Source organism: Lygodium microphyllum, chromosome 9, assembly GCF_053477565.2.
Source record: "Lygodium microphyllum isolate KBCC chromosome 9, Lygodium_microphyllum_v1.1.10, whole genome shotgun sequence".
NCBI lineage: Eukaryota > Viridiplantae > Streptophyta > Polypodiopsida > Schizaeales > Lygodiaceae > Lygodium > Lygodium microphyllum.
In genome coordinates, this window is record NC_141143.1 from 116,489,317 (window position 1) to 116,514,077 (window position 24,761).

The 24,761-nt window shown below is 37.8% G+C and overlaps 1 protein-coding gene across 1 annotated transcript in view; it reads right to left on the reverse strand.

Moving 5' to 3' along the window:
- Positions 1-15,731: 15,731 nt before the first annotated feature.
- Positions 15,732-24,761, reverse strand: part of LOC148031464 (putative oxidoreductase C215.11c) — a 30,392-nt gene continuing 21,362 nt past the window's right edge. The window contains exons 4-6 of the mRNA XM_087685004.1: positions 16,963-17,221; positions 16,548-16,711; positions 15,732-16,446 (exon numbers count right to left, since the gene is read on the reverse strand). Of these exons, the coding sequence (XP_087541130.1) occupies positions 16,246-16,446; positions 16,548-16,711; positions 16,963-17,221 (624 nt within the window). The 3' untranslated portion in view covers positions 15,732-16,245. The remainder of the gene's footprint in view (positions 16,447-16,547; positions 16,712-16,962; positions 17,222-24,761) is intronic.

The following is a 24,761-nucleotide window of genomic DNA, read 5'->3' on the forward strand; positions in this document are numbered from 1 at the left end:
TGGTAGTATGTCGTGTGGAGGAGATTGTCAAATTCTCATAATAAAAATATTATGCACAAAGATGGTTTTTCACAAGGCTCGCCTAAGCAAAAAAAAAAAGATGGCCACCATAAAGAATTGTTGGTGGCGACCTAAATAAACGTTAAAAACCTTTTAGAAGAAAAGCTTAAAAGAATAAAAAACTATGAAAAAACTTAAATGTAAAGGAAGATAAAAAGCTTAAGCTTTTTGAAACACAAAACGTGTATGTAGAGAGGAGAGGAAAAACTATACAATGAGGGTGTGTTATGAGAGTAGGGGCCTTCTCTTGATTTTGTTCTTCTTGCTATTGTGACAAGAAGAGTAGGGTTGCACATAGAAGCTATATATATATATATATATATATATATATATATATATATATATAGTGAGTGGTTCATGTAACCTTTGAGCATTGTGGAAGTAATATGACTTGTAGATTTATGAAAATAAAGGTACACTTTTGTTTCTATAGTGTTGGTTTTAGCTTCATGTTTTGTAGCTACGTAAGACAAAAGTGTTGTTGGTTATTTCATAATTGAATTTTTTTAGTTGATTTTCCTTCTTAAAACAAAGTCATACTCATTATCGACACTCCTTGTCATCTCGTTTTTGGACTGTATGAAAGGATTATCTTCAAATATTGCTCGTGAAACAATGCGAGAAGGGGGCCTCGAGATTTTGTGTCCCCACCCCCTCACATTGTAGGGTAATCCCCCCCCCCCCCAAAACACAATGTGAGGGGGGGTCCTCGAGATTTTGGAAAACCCCCCCCCCCCCCCCTTCCCTTCACATTGTGCAAGTCCACTCTCTCAAACCCCTCTGTCGATTAGAGTTTCTCATATAGTTGTGTTTACAAATGGATGCTACTAAGGTGCAACACATGGAGGAAGCTCAAGAGCTTGCAATGAGTGAAGACACCCCTAATGCTCTCGCACAAGAGCCTAGGAGTAGTGGAGTTAGTCCTAAGGACATAGTTCTAGATTTCCTTTCTCAAGTGGGACAAGATCATCTGGTACCACAAGTATTACATGTATTTTCTATCATTGCCACTTTGGAGGAATGGATCATGGCCTCATGAGTCTACCTCGAGGAACAAGACCACTTTTGTGGATCAAACATCTAGTGGAGAGGTTCATATTGAAGACCTTCAGTATGTTTATATGGCCGATGTCTTTGTCGAAAAGCCCCTAACACAATATTAGTGAGTTTGGGAATCTCCCAATTCCCATTTTTTGAATACTAAAAAGGTAGCACCTAGATAACATGCCCATAAGTTTCTCAAAACCACATGATGTGACCTATCATTGGAAAGCACTTGAAAAATGGAATCTATTGAGCTATAGAGCGCTCAATTTGGAGTTATAGTGCTCAAGTTATGACAAATCCAAATATTTGACCACGTGTCCCAAACTTATGGGAAATTCCCATATTCCCCAATATGGTTTTCCCTAAGAAAAAGGTTTAATAGGACAGTGCTAAGGGTTCCTAAGGGCATGAAGAAGGCAGATCTATAGTTCCCTCTGCACACAATTAGAAGTGTCATGCCATTGAGTACTTTTTTGGATTTGTTTGTTTTTTGAATGTGTTGCTAGGGGATGAAGGGAAAGAGCCTATAAAGACCCAGAGATACACAACAGCTTGTTAAAGTGGAGGCTAATGAGGTGCAAGAGGTCTCCCAACTAGTAGATGTGGCTAGTGAGAGGGAGTAAAGTGCTCAACTTGATATTGAACCATTGAGAAGGGAAAACATAGAGGTGGGTTCTATTGATGAGCAAGAGACTGAGGAGGAGGATGTTGATATTCCTACAGCTTTGCTCTCTGCCTTTCCTATTGGAAAAAGGCACCAATCCCTTTTTAATATTAGGAAGGACTATTGCTTGGCCATTATTGCATAGTCTTGGAACAAGTTCTGACTTTATTGTTTTAGATTGGGTTAAGTATCTACTTGTGGATTAAAATGTCAAGGAAATGGAATAATACTCCACAGTAAAGACTTTGACCATGATATACAAGGATGCACTTTGATATGAGTCGTCCCTTTCTTCTGAGGAAGAGTTCGAAGCAACACAAAAAAATTTGAACATATCTCACTTGGGCATATCAAACAAGGACTTGACTCTCGTAAGTCTTTCCAAATCAACCAATCAAGCATTCAAATATAGAGTAAGGAGTTGTTGGTTTCGTAGAAAATCAAAAGGTCAATTTTATAAGCTATGTTCATTTGGATACTATATTGATTTCCATAAGAATTTCTTAATAATTCACTAGGTATGTTTGCTAATTTCAACTTGTTGTGTACGAGGATGCGTTCATTGGTCATGCAGCCACCAAACACAAGGGAGGTTTAGGCAAGGACTCTACCCTGGGCCATTATATCAAAGGCATCACCTTTCTAAAGTTTGTTATTTTCCATCACAAGTTATCGAGAGATTATGCAAAGTTCCCTCTTTTTACATAGAAGACCCTGTCAAGATAGCTTGGAGGGTATCCTATTAGGTGGAATGTAGAGAAGATAATGTTTTTGGAGAAATGGAAAGCTCTACAAATTTTTGGTCAAGACCCTAGTATATACACGTATGACCTGGTAAATACCACTTAGCATATGCATCATTTTCCCTAATGAGTGGGATCAAGGATCCAAATGTGCTTGCAGAATATGGAAAAATTCACCTACTTAAAACTAGATCAATTCCAAAAATTAATAAACAATCTTTAAAAGAACTAGAGCAACAACTACAAGATGAAGCTAGGCCATCTTCAAAGAGGCCATGAGTAGAGGAGTGAGCTTTGAGCATTGACTGTATTGTCACTTTTCTCAAAAATTGTGGTTTTTCAAAAAAAAGTAAGATGTATTTTTAGTGTACAAAAAATCATTTTGAAAATTGATAAGTGTTCCTTTATGTGAAGATTTCTCCAAAACTCCTCTTGTATTTATTTCATTGTATATGGTCTTATGAGGAGCTACTGTTTATGGGTATCCAAGCCTTTCCTTGTCTTGGTCTAGTCTATCATCGCCACATAGTATGTCTCATTATTACTGTATTAGAATTCTCCCATGATTCCTTTCTTCTTTGTCTCTCCAAATGTTGAATTACTTTGTTAATTTTAGATATTTTTAGTGCTTCTTTTCTATTAGCTCTATGGACAAGCTTGCTAAAGGTCCATTGGTGTAGTTCTTCTAAACTATTAGCTTTCTCTACTCCTCGACCATGTCTTATGTAGTTGAAATAGCCAACATATGAGCTTGATAATGGGTTTCTCCATGCCTTGAGTTGACCATACTGATAGACTATCATATTTCTTAGTGAACCAAGGTGTGTGATTATATATAATGTGCTACCAAAGTAGAAGAAAGGATGCTAGATTAGTGCTGCACTTTCAATTAAGTGATTATACTTTATCAAACATTATGAAAACAACATACTATGTAGTGGGTAATGTGTTGATTTGTCCACGCACTAACCATTGACTTTTTAAACTTGTCCAATGTTGTTTCAAAGCTCTGATAGTCCTGTGAGTGCCATATGCACATGTCAAAAAACTTAAATATTATATCTAAATATTTTCAAATGTTGGCCTTGCGTGATCGCATTTCACCATTATCAGTGTGGTCCAAAACCGCATTATGGATGTACTTCCACCTATTGAATTGAATTATTTGAGTGGATTGTATTACTTGACAAGGATTATCTAAGGGTGGAATAGATAAAAATATTCATGCTTTCACACCTCCAATGAAAAGTTTATTTGGCATGTGTATACCATCCTTTGATCTTTTCTCGTCCTTTTCAATATTTATATTTTCACCATGCAAACCGACACCCGATAATGCATTCTCAAGTACTGCAATTGCATTGACATGCATAGACCTAGGTCGCATTGTCCATGCAAAATATACATGCAAGAAAAGTTATTTCTCAATGATTCTACACATACCATGCATTGTGCAGATATGGACTCGAGACAAGGGAATATCTAAAATTGCTCTGAAAGTTGGTTCGTTTTGTCGAGTTCCTTTGAGGTAGGCATGCAATATATGCATGGACTCTTCGAATTGGCCCCTTTTGAAACATTCTACATGCACTTTAGGGTATTTAGATTACTTACTAAATGCCATTCTACTTTGAATATTGCAACCCCTTCCACATCCAAGATTCTTCCATTCCTTTGCTCGCTAATGATTTGGGGTATATTTATCTTATGGAAAGTCGAAATCAAGGTTTCAAAATTCCCTAATATAACCTAGAATACACTCATCTTATAAGCATGTCACATTGCCCACATTATTAACACAAGTAATCTTTCAACATAAATATATTGCTCACCTCAAAGGACCCTAAAGAGAATATATTGCTCTATGACTGGACACTAAACCATTTTGGATTGTGCTTTGAAATTGTTGGATTGAGCGCCCTATTCATGAGGGTGATGGTGACCGATTCTAGTTTTGTATCCTTCACAATCCAGCACTCATCAAGCTTACGTATAAATTTTAGAACACCATCACATTCACTTAGAGTCACCTCAAATAGTTGAAAAAAGTATAACTGTAAGGCCTCCAAGCTATAAAATATATTTTTCTATTTGTTATAAACCATTGCCTCCCTTGTTGCTCCATAGTACATATCTTCAATATGAAAGGGAGCTCTTAGGAGCTATAGAACTTGATTATTCACTTGTTCCACATTCCTTTAAGTGATGTTGGATTTAGTAATATTGATCTATGCAACTTAAATTCCTTCATCTTTGAAGAGATTTGTAAAATAGTTGTGTATCCCGTGCTAGATATGCCTATCTCATCCAACAAAACCTGCATATCGCTTGAGCTAAGTTGGTTCCCTCTTAGGAAGGCATCAATCTCTTGTTATGTAAGCTTTTGATACTTTGGATCCTTCAACATCGCTTTGATAGCTTCCTTATTAACAAGCATTTTAATATGTTCAATTGATGCATCCATGCTTGAAGCCTTTTCTTCATTAGGTAATAGGATATCTCTGCATTCAGAATCAAAATGTTTAGTTATCATATAGTATGTTATAAATACTTTATGAGATGGAGGAAGGAGCAGCAAAGAGCTTATTTACTTCAATGCATGTATCCTTTTCTTAATGTCATTGCTTTCTAGCTTTATATCCTGAATATTTCAAAGTTTTTTTGAAAAAAAAAATGTTTTTAATGATTTTGTAATTGTCTTTCTCTATGTTGAGGTGGAATTTCTTACAAGGCCCAAACTTGAGTCCAAATCTCTCCTAATGGGGACTCCTCAAGGACTCCTATTTTGGTTATAGGGTCAAGAGAGGAAACCCTAAGCAAGGATTTGGGGGGGTAGTACCTATAACCCATTTTAGTAAAGGGAACATTTTCTCAAATATTTTTAATCAACTAGTAAATATTAATCATTTTGTATGTCGAGTAAACCAACCTACTATCTTTGTGGACTATGAAAGGTAGGGCCTCTTAGAAGCATGAGCATCCATTCACCTAATTGGAGTTCATCCAACAAGCTTTAAGCTCTTCAACTAGAATGTGTATAGATCACCATCTAAGCTTCATTGTGAAAGGGGATGGGTGGAAAAGGCAATAATTGTATCACTTTTTTTTAAAATAAAGAGATCTAGTCCATCTCTAATTTTTTATCTTTGTTTAGGTTTTATTCGTTGCACCTACCTTATAATTTTACAATAAAAATCACAAGCTTACTTTGAACTATGTACTTATGAACTAGTCTAGCTCAAATACTTGTTGGTTTGAAATCCAATCAAATACTATAGTGGTTGATTTTGAACTCCACAAAAAAGGATATAAAGAGGTGTCAATTAGGTATTGCATATGTTTGTCATATACGAGATTGTCCATGTGCCTCCATAACCATGTTGCCAAAACATGTGTGTACACCCTATATTACCATGAATATGATTTTTTAAAATTGATGTGTCAATTGTTGCTAATCAAGATAAGAGTAGTGACTAGGTCTAAAGGCTTAATGAATGTTATAAATTATTTCACCATAGCCAAAAGTATATACTGAAGATAATATCTAGAGTAAAAACTTGGTTTGTTGATATGCATTTCCCATTAAAAAGATGTATCAAACACATAGTATCATCATAGTGCTTGACGAATCTTACTATGTTGCAAGGTCTCATTGGTTAGATTATTTTAAGTGAGAGATATTGCATTAAGTTGCAAAGTTGAGCTCCTTAGAATGATATGTTTGGGCACACTTATGTCTCAATGACTCTTAAATGAGTGCAAAGTGAGCATGTTTCTATTTATAGGACAAAGCTCTCCATAATAGCAAGCCTTTATTTATTTTCAATAATCCGAATCTTAAAAACAAGAGTGCTAGGTTCCCCCTAGATTTTTATGATCTCACTCATGTAAGAGAGGAATCCTTCCTCATGTTGTATCCTCATCCTCATAATATTGCAGGGATGCACACATATCCACAACACGAATATGTGTGGAGAGGTAAAATGCATGGACAAGGGATGTTCATTGCCTTTCATGGCACCTACTACTTGGGTTCTTGTCATAGCCTTTGTTGTTTAAAATAATTGATTCCATTGTTGTGGCTTGCAAAGCTACATTCTTAAATAGGTTATGGTATTTTTATTCTTGGGTTATAGTACTAAAATGACCTTCCACTATTCCTTCGGGTGGTTCTACCATGGAATCTCCAATCTTGTGTTCAAACACATCTTCTAAGTAGTCCATCCTACCCTAGTCCATACAACTAACCACCGATCGATTGGTAAGGCCAAGTCTTAACAATAAGCATTTTAGCCTTGACTTTTGTATATGTCTTCATCCCAATAAGTTGTAAACCCAATCTTAAATAAGCTAACCTCTTGTTTAACTTTAGACTAATGGGCATTGAGAATCCTCAAACCCAAATGTTGCTTCTCCATGAGGTGCTTGAGACATGTGGTCAGCCATGTAATGTGTTTTTCTCTTCTTCACTACCACAAAGAAATGAAAATCAAACAACAAAAATAGTCATTGTACTATTGGTACTATCACACAATGCTTTTTATAAGATACAATAGTGCTTGATGATACAGTTGGCGAGTAGTGGCAAAACTCCTTAATTTTATGCATCGTTACTAAGCCTTCCCTTTCAATAGTTGAGTGGCTCGCCTTAGCATCGATGAGTTATCAATACTTAAAGTCCATAGCAAAGCCCAAATTATGCTCACCAAGCTAAGACAACACCCCTTCTATAGCCTTTTTTGACACATCAAGTGGACATGGAACGTGATTAATCAATTTAGGGGCTATAAAATAGGTGTGATGTGATCATGCACTTATTTATCTTTTGATAAGCTTCTTGCATTGGGAATAAAGGCACATGTGCCTACGTTGCCCATGTATTACTACACAAACACTACCCACACACATGTACACTGTAGGTGGTGCACACCCATCATTGTCACTTCATTATTTATTCTTTCAGTGACATTTGAATAAGTGAAGGCTAGTCACACATTGTGATTGTTGGGATACCCACATCTTGATTTTCTCTCTCTCTTGCCCTCTTACTCCATCCGACATAGCTCACTCCTCCATCGATGCCACTTGCTCGTGGTCTCACTTAGGCTTCTCCCTTTAACTAGTACTAGAGCATTGGTTCGAGGAACTTCTCCTTAGTTTACTTCAGCCCAAATTTGAAAAGCTTTAGCCCTTCATTCATGGCAGCCATGGTTTTAGTCTGTCAGGGTAACCATTGATGCCCAACTCTCTTTGGGCCTCTCAACAATCATTAAGGACCATCCAGGGCATACTTCAAGTATTATCAACAACCTCTTGACCTTTAATAACATCAGCATTGTGATCAACAAGGACATTGGCAAAAACATGTGTAAAATTTAGCATGAATTTCTCAAAGCTACTCTTCATGCCTTAACCTACTCCTCCTAGTCATCTCTTGCAACCTCAACACTCTTTTGCATTAGGCAAAGGCCCGACATTGGTATTGAGCATGTGGCATTAGATTTGAGCTCCCATACTTTAGTCCTTGTCTATCATACAAGACACTTTGTTGTAACAACATCTAAGACAACATACTCTCAGAGTTTGAAGCTCCCATTTATATCTACTTATGCTCATTTGGTACCTCGATGCTTGAGGGATGTTATGATCTTGTATTGGGATGTTTCTTGGCTAATTTGAGCCCTCATTTGGCTCAATTTTCATAGGTTTTTTCACTGTTGTTATAACAAGGCAGCAAGATTTTATCAAGGAAAAATAAATGCATATTGCTCTTGGATGTCATTCGGGTGCTAAATATAAATGTATTGATACTTAGCATTGTTCTATGCACTCAAATATGCTATGGGATACACTTGAGCCTTGATTTTAGGCTTGGTGACATTCATCTTGGTTGTGATTACATGCCTTGGTTGCTTCAGTGGCTTACATAGTTACGATCTTGAAGATTCTATTGGGTTTTATGCTCTTGCCTCTACACTCGATGTATCTGGGATCCTAGATGGCTATGTACTTGATGTTTTGAGCTTGCATTACTCATTTGGCATTTGGCTTCGTTCTAGTGGAAGCCACTTGAGCTACTTTGATATTTTGCATTTGAGTAGAGCTTTGGGTTTATGCAATTGAGCTTACTTTAGTGAGACCATGGGACTCAGTTGAGTTATGTCTATGCTCTCCATATGCTATTTGGATGTAGTTTTCACCTAGTGGGCTAATTTGATTCATACTTTGAGTTGGCACCTACCTCTGTCAAGTTTTTGTCAATGATATATTCATCTTGCTTGGCTATGTATTGATCCTCTTGACACTTAATCAATTGTGTATCCGGAAGTTATCTTCCGTTATCTTTGAGACTTATTATATACATGATAATTGTACCTATTGGATGTATCTCACTCTGACACATTGAGTTTGATAGTTCTCAATACCGGTTGCATGCTCAGTGAACTGCTAGTGGTTCATACATATCCCACTTGTTGCAAAATATACTTGGTACTTACAAATTGGATTCTGTCAATTGATTGCTCACACTTGGCTTTAGATGTATTGTTGTCATTATTTTCAAATTGCTGTAATTGCAAGTTTATGCATCAATTATGAGGGCAGATGTTTTGACTTGACTATCACTCCTTGGTAGTTAGTAGGTATAACCCTACTCTTTGTAGTTTTTTTCCCCTACTAGGCATTGTCTTGGTTGTGATTTTGAGCTGTTTTGCTATCATTTATAGTAACCTATTTGTATTGGCCTGTTCTCTTAGTCATTGCATTATAGCTAGTGGACTTAATGATAGTAATATCTTTAGCATTGACAAGTTGGATGGCACAAATTACAACTATTGGAAGGCACAAATGTGGTAGATTCTAGTGCAAAATTTGCATATTAAGACATTGAGACATTGACAAGTTGGATGGCACAAATTACAACTATTGGAAGGCACAAATGTAGTAGGTTCTAGTGCAAAAATTGCATATTAAGTCATTGAGATATGAGGGTGTAAAATCCAAATGCTTTGATGGAGAGTACTGGGCTGAATTGGATGAGTTATATAAACCTATGATCATTTAGTCGTTGTCTAAGAAAGTTTTCTATAATGTTATCTCTAAAGGGCAGATTGCTTGGTAATTATGGGAGAGAATTCATGATATCTATGACAAGCAAAGTCTTGCTTCACAGATATATTGGCTAAAGCAACTCATGGACCTTGTATGAAGGATGGGATTTCCATGTCCGTCCACTTGAATGATTCTCATTCTATTTTCAGCCACTTGTCTTCATAGGGGATTGACTTTTACGAGAATCTTCCTCCCTTGTTCTTCATGTTGGTTACATTGCCAAAGTCATGGGACACATTTCGTACTGTGTTTGCAAATATGTCTGTTGATGGGCTGAAATTACAAGATGTAGATGGTGCACTCGTGAATAGAGAGATTAATAGAAAGAATGTTGATGTTTCTTATAGTTCTCATGTTTTGACAGCCATAGGCAATATTGGTAAGAGCGATAATGATCGTCATGGAAGAGACACTTAGCAATCTAGTTTTTAGTCACATGGATAGCCTCACAATAAGTTGTGTGGCTGTAAGTCTGCATTGACTTGTCATTATTGTGGGAAGCAGGGTTATATTCGGCCATAGTGCCATAAAATGAATGATGACAAGCACAAGGAAAAGGAAAAGAGCAAAGTCTAGGAAAAGAATGATGATTGTAGCATTATCCCTAGCAAGTCTAGCATCAAGATTGAAGAGATTAATGTCATGTAGACTAATTCTGATGATGATTACATACTTACAGCTTCTTCTCTTGATGTTTCATAGTTGACTAATGCCTCATTTACATATGCTTAGTATTGGCTTATTGATTCAAGGGCTTCATTTCATGTTATCTCTCATCAAGAGTGACGCTACTCCTATCACAGCATATAATAGGTTCCATCCAATTGTGTAATAACTTGGCATTGGATATTGTTAGTATTGAAGATATCCAACTAGAGTTTCTTTTGGCAATATGTTTACCTTGCATGATATACACCATATTTCAACTTTCACACTGAGCCTACTTTCTACGAGATAGTTGGATGATGCACATTATGTTGTCTTTTTTGGTGATTCGTTATGAAAGATTACCCGTAGAAATCTTGTCTTGGCATGAGGTCCCAAGTCTCGAACTCTTTATCCCTTACTTGTATCTGGGTCTATTGACTATATTTTGGCAGTGGCTGTAGTACCACATGTATCATTATGGCATCGTCGCCTTGGGCATATGTCATTAAAGGAAATGAAAATGCTTACATGTTTGCACTATCTTTCACCCCTTGGTTATAAATGTTTTGATTTTTGTGATCATTGTCTTTATGATAGGAAAACCCGTAGTTTGCACAAGAAGTTTCGTATTATATACATAAATGAACCTGGTTCTTGTTCATTCTGATATTGTGAACCTATGCCTAACAAGTTATTAGGTGACAGGAAGTATTTTGATACTTTCATTAATGATTACTCACATAAGGTTTGGGCATACCTCATCAAAAAGAAGTTGAAAGTTTTCACTATGTTTTAGAGTTGGCTTGCATTTGTTGAGAATCAGTCTTGGTATCGGCTAAAATGCATACAATCAAACAACAGGAGGTGAGTATGTATCCAAAGCCTTTCAACAATTTTGCAATAAGTGGAGCATTAAGCTTCAGTTGACTGCCCTGTACATCCCACCCTAGAATAGTATGGCTACGCACATGAATATGTCAATTTAGGATAGAGTCCATAATATGCTTAGCTAGATAGGCTTAATGCAACACTTTTGGGTTAAGGTAGTTACTACTACTGCACATTTGATTAATCAATTGCCATGCATTGCTCTTGAATATCAAGTTGTTGCTAAGGAGGTATAGTCTAGAAAACCTCCATCATATGCTCATTTCCATATCTTTGGTTGTGAGACTTTTTGCCATGTTCCCAAGGACAAGTACAATAAGCTAGATCCTAAGCCTATAAAATGCATCTTGTTGGTTATGGGGATGCAGATGAGATGGGCTATCACCTATGGGATTCACAAGCTCGAAAGGTCATCCACATCATGATGATGTTTTCCCTTAAGAGAAAATGCATAAGAACTCTAAGTAGATTGTTGAGGTACATAGGGTGATATTTTAGGAAGAGCCAGTTGTTACTATACAGCTAACTGGATAGCCTATAACTAATGCTCCAGTGGCCCATGACCCTTATGTTAGACATGATGTACAAGCCCATAGCTTTTTTTTAGGCAATCTACTAGAAACAAGCATAAGTCTAATCAGTTTGTACCCTCCATGGATTATATTATGGTGACAAACGTTGTGGTAAGCCTCTTACCTATGATCAGACCATGCACAGAGATGATAGTTACTCTTAGGAGAGGTCCTTGTAGTCAGAGTACGACTCACTATAGAAAAATCATACCTAGGATTTGGTTCCTTTGCCTAGTGGAAAGCTTGCTTTACCATGCAAGTGGGTTTATAAGTTGAAGAGTATCCTTGGACGCCCCAAACTAGCCTATAATGCCAAAATGATTGCTAAGGTTTTAAGTAGGAGCATGGTGTTTACTTCGATGAAGTCTTCTCTCTTGTAGTCAAGATAACTACCCTACACTTGGTATTAGCTTTGGTTGCGTAGCTAGATCTAAACCTTTGTCATATGGATATCAAGATGGCTTTCTTATATGGGAACTTGCGTAATGAGCTTCACATGCAATAGTCTATGAGCTTCGTATGCAATAGTCTAAGGTCATTGAGAAAAAAAGGCAGGAAACACCTAGTGTACAAGTTGGAAAAGAGCCTTTATGACCTTAACCAAGCACCTAGGAAATGGTACCACAATATCGATACTTTCATACATTCGTAAGAATATGTGCATGGTGATATGGATTTATATTTATATACAAAGAAGGTATGCAATGGCAACCTCGTGGTTTTGGTACTCTGTGAATGATATGTTGATTGCTGGGAGTGCTCTCATAATGAGTTGGATGCCTTGAAAAGTCATCTCAAGTAGAGCTTTGAGAGGACATGGGACCAATCTCGCACATTCTTACGATGTGCATTACGTGCGATTACTCCAAGGGGCTTCTTTACTTATCACACGAGTACATCCAAAAGGTCCTTAAGTGAATTCATATGCAAGATGTCAAGCTTATTGGTTGTTCTTTATCTTCTCATGTGAAGATTAGTCAAGCCAATTGTCCAATGTCTGATGAGCAAAAGACTGAGATGGCCAAGATCCCTTATGCATTTGCAGTGGGGAGTTTTATATATATGCTATGATAGTTACTCATCCTCGCATAGCATTTGCAATCGGAGTTGTGACACGCTATATAGCTACACCTAGTAGATGGCATTCAGATGTCATGAAGGGTATCATGAGGTATCCTAAAGCCACTACAGACATGTACATACGTTTTAGTAGCCCAAATAGAGGAGCTGTGGGTTACACTGACTTTGATTATGCAAGATATGTAGACAATAGAAAGTCCACATTTTAATGTTGACCTTTGCTAAAGGTGTTGTTTCTTGGATGTCTTAAGTGCAAAAATGCACGACCCTATCCATTACAAAAGCAAAGAATGTCACGATCACTCTAGCTTGCAAGGAGGGATTCTAATTAGGCTATTTATTCGCAACCTTGGTATTACTGAGATGTGGCCCCTACATTGCATTTGAACTATATGTTACTTGACCAAGAATTCAATCTTCCATGCAAAGATAAAGCACATTGACGTGCATTACTACTTTAACAGAGAGATCCTTAAGGACAAATCCATCGATCTTCTCAAGATCTCAACTCACCAAAATCTTGCACATCTACTCACTAATAGTCTCTCAACAAAGCATTTGGTCTTCCTTAAGAAGCTAATGGGCATTAAATGAGATAATGCATTTCCTCATCCAATTGTACTTTATATGCATTTAAACTTTCACTTTTTTCTTGTTTTCTCCTCACTAGGGACACAATTGCCTTTTAAGTGGGAGATTGTTGGAGATAAAAATGCATGTGTCTATGATGTTTTTGTATTACTACACAAATAATAGTCACACCTCTACATTGTAATTGACAAGCACCCATCACTATCACTTTATTTTTTATTCTTTTAGTGATATTTGAATAAGAGAAAGTCAAACACACATTATAACTATTGGAGTTTCCACATCTTGAGTTTCTCTCTTGCTCTCTTGCTATATCCATCATAGCTCACTCCTCTACTTTTGCTTGCTTGTGCTCTCGCTTGGGCTTCTTTCTTCATCTTGCCATTCATCCATCCACACAAAGCACAAGCAACTTCTATATTGGTCTACTATGATCACATAATTTACAACAAAATACCAATAGTAACCACTGTGGCTTAAGAAGCCAAAAATCCACTTAGAATAAACTAATGATGCACATTAACAATCATTATTTATCTCAATTATGTCCATGACAATTCCCTTTATAGACACCACATGCCCAAGTTGCAACTATGCTTAACACCTAAAATTGACACTTTAAAGTATTAACTAACAATTAGTGATTCTTACACCTTAGAAAGATTTTTCTAAGCTTGTCAAGGTGTTTTTTTGAACTATAATTTACACAAAGATACTAAGGCGATTACAAAGTATGAGTAAAAGCTAACAAAGCATTGTAGATAATGATTTCAAAACTCTTGGTCTATCTAATAAGAAGCTTATTTTGATAAAACGATTAAAACACATTTTAAAATTTTAATATGAGAATATGTAGATAATCTTTAGCATGATATAGTTCAAACATAATATATTAAAATTAATCACACACTTGATCTTCACCCCAAAAAGTGTAATGCATTATGAAATACCTTTTTCAATACATATATGAGCGCACCTTTTATTGATAATGACAATCCAAAATTTTGAGAATAATTGAATCAAGTATTTATTTGTCTTTGGTGTAGGTGAAGGAATGAAAATGTCCTCCAATGTATCTCTTCATCTCACTCGTCTACCTTTAGATAGAAAGGGTTATTCAACATGTTTCTCCCTCTCTCTTCTTGATTAGTAAGGCTGAGATAAGGATGGGTGATGTGATAGTGAAAAAAAAAGAGATGGAACACCACCCAAGTCTCTATTATATGTGAGAGGTGTTAGAAAACATAGATCTAGAGTTAGAGCATGGTTAGAGTATAAAGAAAACAGAAATACACAAACATGACAACTAACAAATGGAGTCCTTTAGGTCAAATAATTAGCTTTACAATATTGAAGAGTTGAGGAAATGAAGCGAAGACCTTTTAATATCAAAGAATCAAAATACTATGTAGAAATACTGATATTACTCCATCCTCTTGTAGAAGTATTGCTATTACTCCATCCTCTTTAATATACTTTTCCCACAAAAGAAAGTTGCTTTGACTTTTGAACATGTTGAATGAAGTCAAAGAATCAAAATTGTTTAGGCCCAATTTCAATGAGTCCATTAGAATATCAATTTTCATAGTTTTTAGCTTGTGACCCAAAGATTTTATCTAGCTTATCCCAAGCCCCTTCAGCATTTTTTATGCTAGATATATGGGGAAGTACATCTAATATTACCACTTGCAATAATCCCCTGGCTTGTGATTTTTCTTATTCCATTGTGCAACATTTGGTGCCTCTTTATCAAGGAGTTCCCGAATATCCTTGTGCATTAGATTATATATAATCTTCATTTCCAAGGAATGAAAGTCATTCCCATTAACTTTCGTAACTTGTTCATCTTTTGACACATTTAGAATGATTGTTATATTGATACTAGATTCGATTATCTCCACAATACCCTTTGATTCTTGAAGATCAAGTTGGGTAGCAACAATCCTTCCTTCACCAAAATGTACTATTTTCTCCACACCTTGAGAGCAAGTTGTCTTGCGTTTGTTATCACATGAACCTTTATTTTTGTAGATAATGATTTTTCACTTGAAACTTGTTCCAAACATTTTATTCCACCATCTAACAGCATTGATATGCCAATTTCAAATCATATACACATGTTATTTCAAATATAACCAAACAGGACTTGAGTGACTTAAGTGGCTTGCAACCACTTTTGTGGTTGGCAAATTACAAGATTAGTATCAAGCAGAAGTTTTTGACATGGTAAGTATTCACCTATTTCTTCAACCATGTTTTGTCTCAAGTGGACAAACATTTTTTACTATAATTCAACCTTTCAAAATTAATGAAGAGCCACCTAAACCGTTGCCTTAATTACAAATTGACATTCAAGATGATTGTTGATTGCCATTTAATAATGGCTTAGAGTGTTCCACAGAGAAGTGTAAAGTCACCTTCAAACTTAAAGCAAGAACCAACCCGAATCTGTGCTAACAGCTCTTACAAGAAATTGAAACATCACAAGGACTTGACATGATGGATATGGGTTTACAATGGCTGTCATGCAACAAAGATATTGCTTACCCAATATTCACGACTAATGCATCAAGTCACCATTTCAAAGCCAACAACTTTAAGAAATGCCATCGTTGATACAAAATCATGCACGAAAGCTTCCCCATTGCTTCAGGGAAGCTGTACGATATACCTGTTCTTTCAACTCTCTACAGACTCTGCTTCAGAAAGCAGGTAGAGTCTGTCTGGATGCTTGATCTATTTTACCACATACAGACTGCTGCTATGTAGTAGAGCAGGTCAACATGCACTAACATGCTCCACCAACCACATTATCCATGTTAGGACAAGATTTCTGAGGTGCTCAACCACGAGTTGTTGCTGGACATTTGATGATTGCACAATTCTCTTCAACATGTGATACTTTGGACATGCCTGTCAGGGTAGTTAAAATACCAGGTGTCGTGCGTGGAAACTGCAAAGCACATTGTACAGGTGTTCTCTTATCCCCAAGCTCAGGAAAACCTTCGACCACATTCGGTTTCATATGCTTGACAAGACCTCCCTGGAAAAGTTATAATTTCTAGATCCGTTAAAATACCAGCAACTCAATCACCAAATATATGTTCAGGTAAGAACTTTCAAGTTTCACTAATAATACTTCACCTGAAACAATGGGGCAGATGCAATCACACTTATCCCGAGCTGGGCTGCAGCATGAATCAGAGGAAGCCGTTTACCTTTCACCACCTGCGTGGGATTTTTCAGCACATCTTGCAGACTCAGGTTGAATGGCACCATCACAACTTTGAAATGGTGATTTTCTCCACCTGTCAGCTAATTCACTGATGAGCACTTTGCTGCACTGAAATCGCTAAACCAGCTAGTAGATTAACTCTCAACTATCTGTATTACTGTCATATCCTTAACAAAGACTGTTATCACTCAAAACATTGATATACTATGTCAAACACAACAGTAATAAGTGTGATCAAATCAGAACTAAAAGAACCAAAAAACAAAGATCCGTTTAACCAACAAACTTATTTTTTTATTCACAAGGTCTTTGAGAACATGCTACCTGCTTCTCGTGCATACTTCCACAGCTCTTCCAGTGATAAATAATTTTTGGCTCCAGAGGTCACTCGAAAGGCACTCCAAGATGAGACACCATACATTGAAATTTTCCCTTCTTGGGCAGACTTTTCAAGACCAGCAAACAAAGTCTTCATGCGTGACATGACCACTTGCCGAGAAACTGCACCAAGTTCAATCTCTGGGTTGTGAACATAATATATATCAATGGTCTGCAGCCCTAGATTTCTTCTGCTTATCTCCAGCTGGCATACAAAGGGGCAATGAATCTCTCTCTCTCTCTCTCTCTCTCTCTCTCTCTCTCTCTCATGCACTTACAGAAGCTAAGTTCTGGAGATAAGTTAAGTTCTACAGAAAAGAGGTGAAGCATGTACTAGCCATGTTAGAAATTGCCACTTACAGAAGCTAAGTTCTCAAGGCTGAAATGAAGGTGGCCTGTCAAGAAGGCTATTGCAAAGTAGACCCATGCTATTTGACAAAAGATAGAGGCTGTTAGTGATCTCGGTCATCTCTTGGTTGTGAGCCCTACATTGAGTCAATGAAGGACATTAGGAGATTTGTCTGGGTGCACTCATTTTGGTCACTTTTGTTCTTATTGTCATTTGTCCCTATTTTTGGGACCCATCCATCTGCTTGGCCAGGGCACCATCTGAGATTCTTTGCAGGGTGTTTTAGGGTTATGCAGCCCGAAATAATGTTTTGGGTTTCTTGCCTATTTATAGGCACATCTGTCGACTAGTCATTATCACTTCCTACCTTATCACTTCTACCACCCTCATTGCAGCTACCGTCTGTAGCACATGGGGGGTCTGATCTTTGTATTCAGCTTTTTTCTAGTATTCAAATGAGTTTTGTATTCATTGCCTTCATCAATTCTTCTTGCTAGAGTATTCCTCTTCTGCTGCCATCTCTCACATCATATCATATCACCAATCAAGCTACATCTCCTTCACCAACTTCCTCCTCCCTTGCCATAGGTGCATTTACTGCAGAGGCGAAGCGGAAGCAAATAGAGAAAGAGAGCTGAGAGCATGCACAGTAATTGAGGAGTTCGATAACTCAGAGCTGAAGAGTGTTTGACAGTGGAGTAAGAGGGAGTCGTCGGATGGGTGTGTACCAGTGTGGTACACACAAAGAATAAAAGAATGTATTTATACTTGGGGTACGCTACAATTACACCCGTTAGGGTGGGTTCACATGTGTCAGGTAATATATAGCCGGGAGAGCGAATAAAAGGGCCTTTACAACAACCTCCCACTTAAAGGTCTTGAGCGAACCTTTAACCAACTCCCACAAGTCTAATGCAATGCTCATGTTGAGCCTTCGCAAAACTTTTAGTGGGAACATCTGCAAGGTTATCTTGTGATTTGATCTTAGTCAAGGTGACTAGACCATCATCCAGAACCTATCTGATAAAACGATACCGAACATCAATATGTTTGGTACGTGCATGAAACATGGCATTCTTAGGCAGGCATGCAGAGATCTGGCTATCACATCTAAGTACAGGTGTTTTGGTGGGCAGCCAAAAATCCTTGACCAAACGACCAAGCCAAACTGCTTCTTTTGAAGCCTCAGTGGCTGAAATATATTCAACTTCAATGGTAGAGAGTGCTACTATTTTTTGCAATCTACCAACTCCCACAAGTCTAATGCAATGCTCATGTTGAGCCTTCGCAAAACTTTTAGTGGGAACATCTGCAAGGTTATCCTGTGATTTGATCTTAGTCAAGGTGACTAGACCATCATCCAGAACCTATCTGATAAAACGATACCGAACATCAATATGTTTGGTACGTGCATGAAACATAGCATTCTTAGGCAGGCATGCAGAGATCTGGCTATCACATCTAAGTACAGGTGTTTTGGTGGGCAGCCAAAAATCCTTGACCAAACGACCAAGCCAAACTGCTTCTTTTGAAGCCTCAGTGGCTGAAATATATTCAGCTTCAATGGTAGAGAGTGCTACTATTTTTTGCAATCTAGAGCACCAAGAAACCACCCCACCCGTCAAGGTAAAGATATACCTGCTAGTAGATTTGCGAGTATCCAAGTCACCTACCATGTCTGCATCACAATACCCCTGCAGATCCAACGTACCATTGCCATGGCAAATACATTTTCTCTGTGTGCCCTTAAGGTACCGTAAGATACATTTCACTCCTTCCCAATGTGCTTTGCCGGGATTTAACATGAACCTGCTTACAACTCCCACTACATAAGCAATGTCAAGTCTAGTAGCAACCATAGCATACATGAGTGAACCACAAGCTTAAGCATAAGGAACATCTTTCATGGTACTAGCTGCCTTGTCATCTTTTGGGCGATCTGCTTTGCTAAGCTTAGGGTGGAAAAGGTACACCAAGAGGCTTAGCATCAAACATAAAAAAACGATCAAGTACTTTGTTGATATACTTTTCTTATGAGAGAAATAAGAGTTGTTGCTCCCTATCTCGTGTGACACGCATGCCCAAAATATGGTCGGCTGCCCAAATCCTTCATAGAAAAGGCTAAATTCAACTGCCTTTTCAATGCATTAATCTGGCTTTTATGCTTACCAGCAAAAAGCATATCATCCATATAAAGCACAAGTATAATAAGGCTTCCATCATCAGTCTTCTTAATAAATAAGCAGTGATCTGCACTACTCCTTTTAAAACCATGTGAGAGCATAAGGGCATCAAACTTTTTATACCATTGTCTAGGGGCCTATTTCAAACCATACAAGCTTCTCTTAAGCTTACATACCAAATGCTTCTTTCCATGTATAACAAAGTCTTCGGGCTGTTTCATATACAGCTCTTCTTCTAGGTCACCATGCAAAAATGCAGTTCTAACATCCATCTGATCAAGTTCAAAATCCATAGATCATAGTTGCATTCGTACTATGTACGGACTAGTTCGTTCCGTAAGGTTCGTACAGTACTGTACGGTACGTATCCGTACCATTTCATACCAAAAAACAAACTATTTTTGCCTTTGAAGACTAGACCATACAATATCTTCCAACTCCTAAGCCTGATGTTTATTATCATAATTCCAAGTCTCTCTCACACACACACACACAAACACTCTCTCTCTCTCTCTCCCAACTTCCAAGATGAGTATGCAATTCCAAGAGCATCCCTCCCCCCCCTCCTCTCTCTCTCTTTCTCCAAACTGCCAAGCCCCTCTCTCTCTCTCTCTCTCTCTCTCTCGTCACACACACACACAAAAGAATGAAGAGCTTGTTTGTCCATCCACCCTAAACTTTGCTTTGTTCTTTGATGTATTACATATACAATCCCATCTGTCTTCTAGTAGCGCATTGCACATGTTGTGCATGAGGTTTTTTATCCTCATGTCTTCATCCTATTAACTCAAGTGGCATTGCTATTTTAGCTCTAAACATGTGTTCTATTATCTATAATCCAAAATAACCGAGTTTTTGTTTTTTTTTTCATACTAATATCGTACCGTACCTTATAAAATCATAAGGTACCAGTTAGTACCGTATTTTATCGTACCGTACCGTATCGTACCTGACAACCCTGCCATAGATACTACAATGGCAAATAACACTCGAAGAGTGGTCATTTTGACAACAGGACAAAACACTTCCTGAAAATCAATGCCCTACTTTTGTGTATAGCCCTTAGCCAGAAGTCTAGATTTGTATTTGGGTTTGTCATCCACACATTTGATTTTATAGACCCATTTGTTAGGAATGGCTTTTCTATCCTTCGGCAATGTAACCAAATCCCAAGTATCATTCTGATACAATGACTTCATTTCTTCCTGCATAGCTAGCTCCCACTTTTTTTTTAACTCACATGATAAGACCTCTTTATACGTAAGAGGCTCACCTTCATCTGTAAGTAAAATACAATCCAAAGAAGGATCAAATCTTTCTATAGGTCTTCTGACACGTGTAGACCTTCTTACCCAATGATCTATGTTATCACCTAATGGATCCACATCCAAAGGAATGTCAATGACCTCATTGTTTGGCTGCTGAACTGAATGTTCGGGTTGCTGTAATACAGTTTCAAGCTGCTGTAATTCATTTTCACCATGCTGATTTTGGTACTCAAGCTGATGTTCAACTCCCCTTGCTGCCCATTTTCATCTGGCTCAATAATGATACGTTGATTGTCATAATCACCATCAAAATGAGCTGAATTTTCAGTGGCTGATGGCTACTCAAGTAACTGATCATACTGAAATTTAACTTTCTTTTTGTCTGAGTCATTAGATGTGACATTTTTCAGCAGCTTCGACTCATTGAATATTACATCCCACCTGCATAGCAGCCTTTTTATGCTTGGAATCCAAACTCGATAGCCCATTTCACCTTCATCTCCATAACCCATGAAGATGCCTCTATGAGATTTCATGTCAAGTTTGGTTATGCTATCAATAGATATATGTACATAGCATTCGCAACCAAAGACTCTTAAGTGGTCAAAAGACGCACGTTTGCCAAACCAAACCTCTTCAAGGATGCCACTTTCAAGTGCACGATGTGGAGATCGGTATCAAATATGCACCGCGGTTTTAAGAGTCTCTCCCCAAAACGATTGCGAGAGATTAGCTCTGGACAACATGCACCGAATCTTCTCACATAACGTGTGATTCATTCGCTCAGCCACACCATTAGATGATGGATTGTAAGGTGCTATAAGCTCTCGTTTAATCCCACTGTTATCACAAAACTTATTGAATTCTTTAGATACATACTCTCCCGCATTATCTGTTCTTATGCATTTTAACTTTAAACCTTTTTTAGTATTAACCAATGCATAAAACCTTTTAAAAGCATCCAATGCCTCACTTTTCAGACCCATAGCTTCCTAGAATGGTCATCAATAAAAGACACAAAATAATAAAAACCACTATGAGTTTTTATTGGCATGGTGCAAACATCAAAATGAACTAAAATCAAGATACATGCCTTCCCAGAGGCTCCATGAGAGTAAGGACTATTTACATGTTTATCAAAAACACAATCATCACAAAAGTCAAGCTTTGAGCTTTTCACATCAACTCTTTCAAGTGAAGAGAGTGCCTGCAAACCCTTTTGGCTCATATATCCAAGACGCTTGTGCCATAACTCCACGTGTGACTATACTTCAGCAACTACAACAAACTTTCCAAGAAGTGCCTTGTAGTAGAGATAATACAGAGTCCCCTTTTTACTACCTCTAGTAACTAGCATAGATCCTTTCTGTATTTTCCACATACCACCACTAAAAGTAGTTTCTGACCATTTTCTAGAGCCATATGTATGGTGTCCATTTCTTCAATATCACATGCATGATTGTTGCCAAGGTAGACTTTTCCAAGATTACCTTCTGCATAAGTAGAAAAACACTCCAGAGATGGAGTTACATGAAAAGAAACACCACTGTCAACAATTCACGATTGTGACAAACCATCATGAGCTGACAACAAAGCATTTATCACATCTGTTTTAGTGATACACATGTCCTCCATTATCATAGCAAGCAGATCTAAAAATGCAACCAGCAAATCAACATCTTTATCCTCTTCTATTTTCTCAATAACAACACTAGATACCACATTTTCTTTTTCTGTCTCTTTAGGGGTAGAGCTGTCATCCTTGTCATTCTTTTTACCTTTTGCATTAGCCTGCTTCTTGCGTTCTTATTCCTTTTTAAAGTACCTACAATGGAGCTTTTTATGCCCTTTGCAACCACATTGATAACAAGTTATATCTTGCTGTTTTTCCTTGCTTTTGCTGCGATTTTTATTTTTATTTGCAGCATTATACCTTTTTTCAAGTCTTCCTCTTACATTATAGGCTGATCCAATATTTTCCTCACTTGCCTTGCGTCTAATGTCTTCATTCAGAATAGAGCCACGCGCACTATCAAATGTCAAGTTGGGGTTATTGCTCAATGACACAACCAATGCTTCCCATGAACTGAGCAAAGTCATGAGCAAGAAGATGGCCCTCAATTTAGGATCAAAAGCTAGCGAACCTACTTCCTGTAACTAACTCAAAATACCAGTGAAAGCACTCAAATGCTCTAAGGCAAATTTGGCCTCATCAAGATTCAAGTTGACCAACTTCTACATGAGATGTACCCGATTGACAAGAGTTGTATTCTCATAAGTAGTCTTAAGCTTTTCCCAAACTACATAGGCAGTATCAAGCCCCTTTATATCAACCAAGATATCATCTGTGACAGCCATTTTGATGTAAGTAATGGCCTTTTTACTCATTTTAGCCCAATCCTCATCTGACAAAGCAACAGGCTTATGTTCTTCTAAAGCATCATCACAATCCTTTAGAAAGAGTATACCTTGCATAAGATCTTTCCAAATATCAAAACCATTTTCGTCAAATTTACAAATCTCAAAGAGATTCTTTGTGTCAAATGTAGATGCACTACCAGTCATCTTCAGCAATACACAACTGCAATAAAGGGCTGAATGCTTTCAGCCAATAGCAAGGTTTCTGAATTATAACAGAGAGTACACACTCTTGTACTTCCAAAGTGTCCAAGAAGCACATATTTAGCTGCAAATTTCAATCTCAAGTACTAATTACAGCATGTGCACGAATCAAATCTAATACATTTGCATTAAGGATAGCTTCCACTTCAATAGTACATCACCAAAATTCCCAAATGCAATGACCCAAATGCTGTATTTACCACTGTTTCACTGCATAATGAGTATTCAGCAATGCATGTACCAAGAGAAATTGCCCTTTTTCAACATTTGAAGCATCCAAAACTCTAAAGACTCCGTACTCAATAGTGAATCTGCTGCAAATTTCATTGTCCAATCTCAACACAACTCAAAAATGCATCACCAATGTGAAAAGCCCCAAAATTTCTGCGGTGAATCTGCTCCAATTGCATAAATACATCATCCCGAGCATCAAGGTTAATGTTGCAAAAATTTCACGATTTCTGCAAAAGCCCTAAATTTTGCGGTCCAACAATGCACAATTTCCAAAAATTTGGCTCATCCTAGTAAATATTTCCCTTGCATTTGAGAATCCTCAAAAATTTTTGAGGCCCATGCACTCAATGTCTAGAATTTATGGTCCAGAGGTCACTCCAATATGTGTCAAGCACCAAATTTGGGAAAAGTCCCAAATTTTAAGACACAGATTTGCACTCTATGCTTTGTAGGTGTGAACACCCGGTAGAGAGGGGAAAATAAGGTGAAGAAAATTTTTTAAAAATATGCCGTTGCCCTTCTGCTCGTCATTCGTGCGACAGGATGACCTGACGACTGACATGCAGCAGTCTTTCTTCCGTCACGTTGCATGCCTCCAGTCCCGTCGCAGAGCACTCATCGTACAGCCTTCCTGTCCCTTCACGCAGCAATCATTGTGCAGCCCCATCGCGCAACGTCGCCTGTCCATCAGTCGTCAGTCCGTCGTTGACAGTACCCAACCAGCACTTGCTCGTTCATCAATCGTCAATCTGCCATCGGTTGTTACCCGTTCGCCTACTCCCCAACAGTCCGATTGACTTGTTGTGCAGTCTTCAACTGACTTGTCGTGTCGCCTGCTCCTCAACAGTCCACCAGACTATTACGCATGTTGGTCTACTCCTCAACAGCTTGCATGAGCCATTGGCTCTGATACCAGTTTGCAGAGGCAAAGCGGAAGCAGATAGAGAAAGAGAGCTGAGATCAGGCACAATAATCGAGGAGTTCAATAACTCAGAGCTAAAGAGTGTTTGACAGTGATGGAGTGAGAGTGAGCCGTCGGATAGGTGTGTACCAGTGTGGTACACACAAAGAATAAAAGAATATATTTAT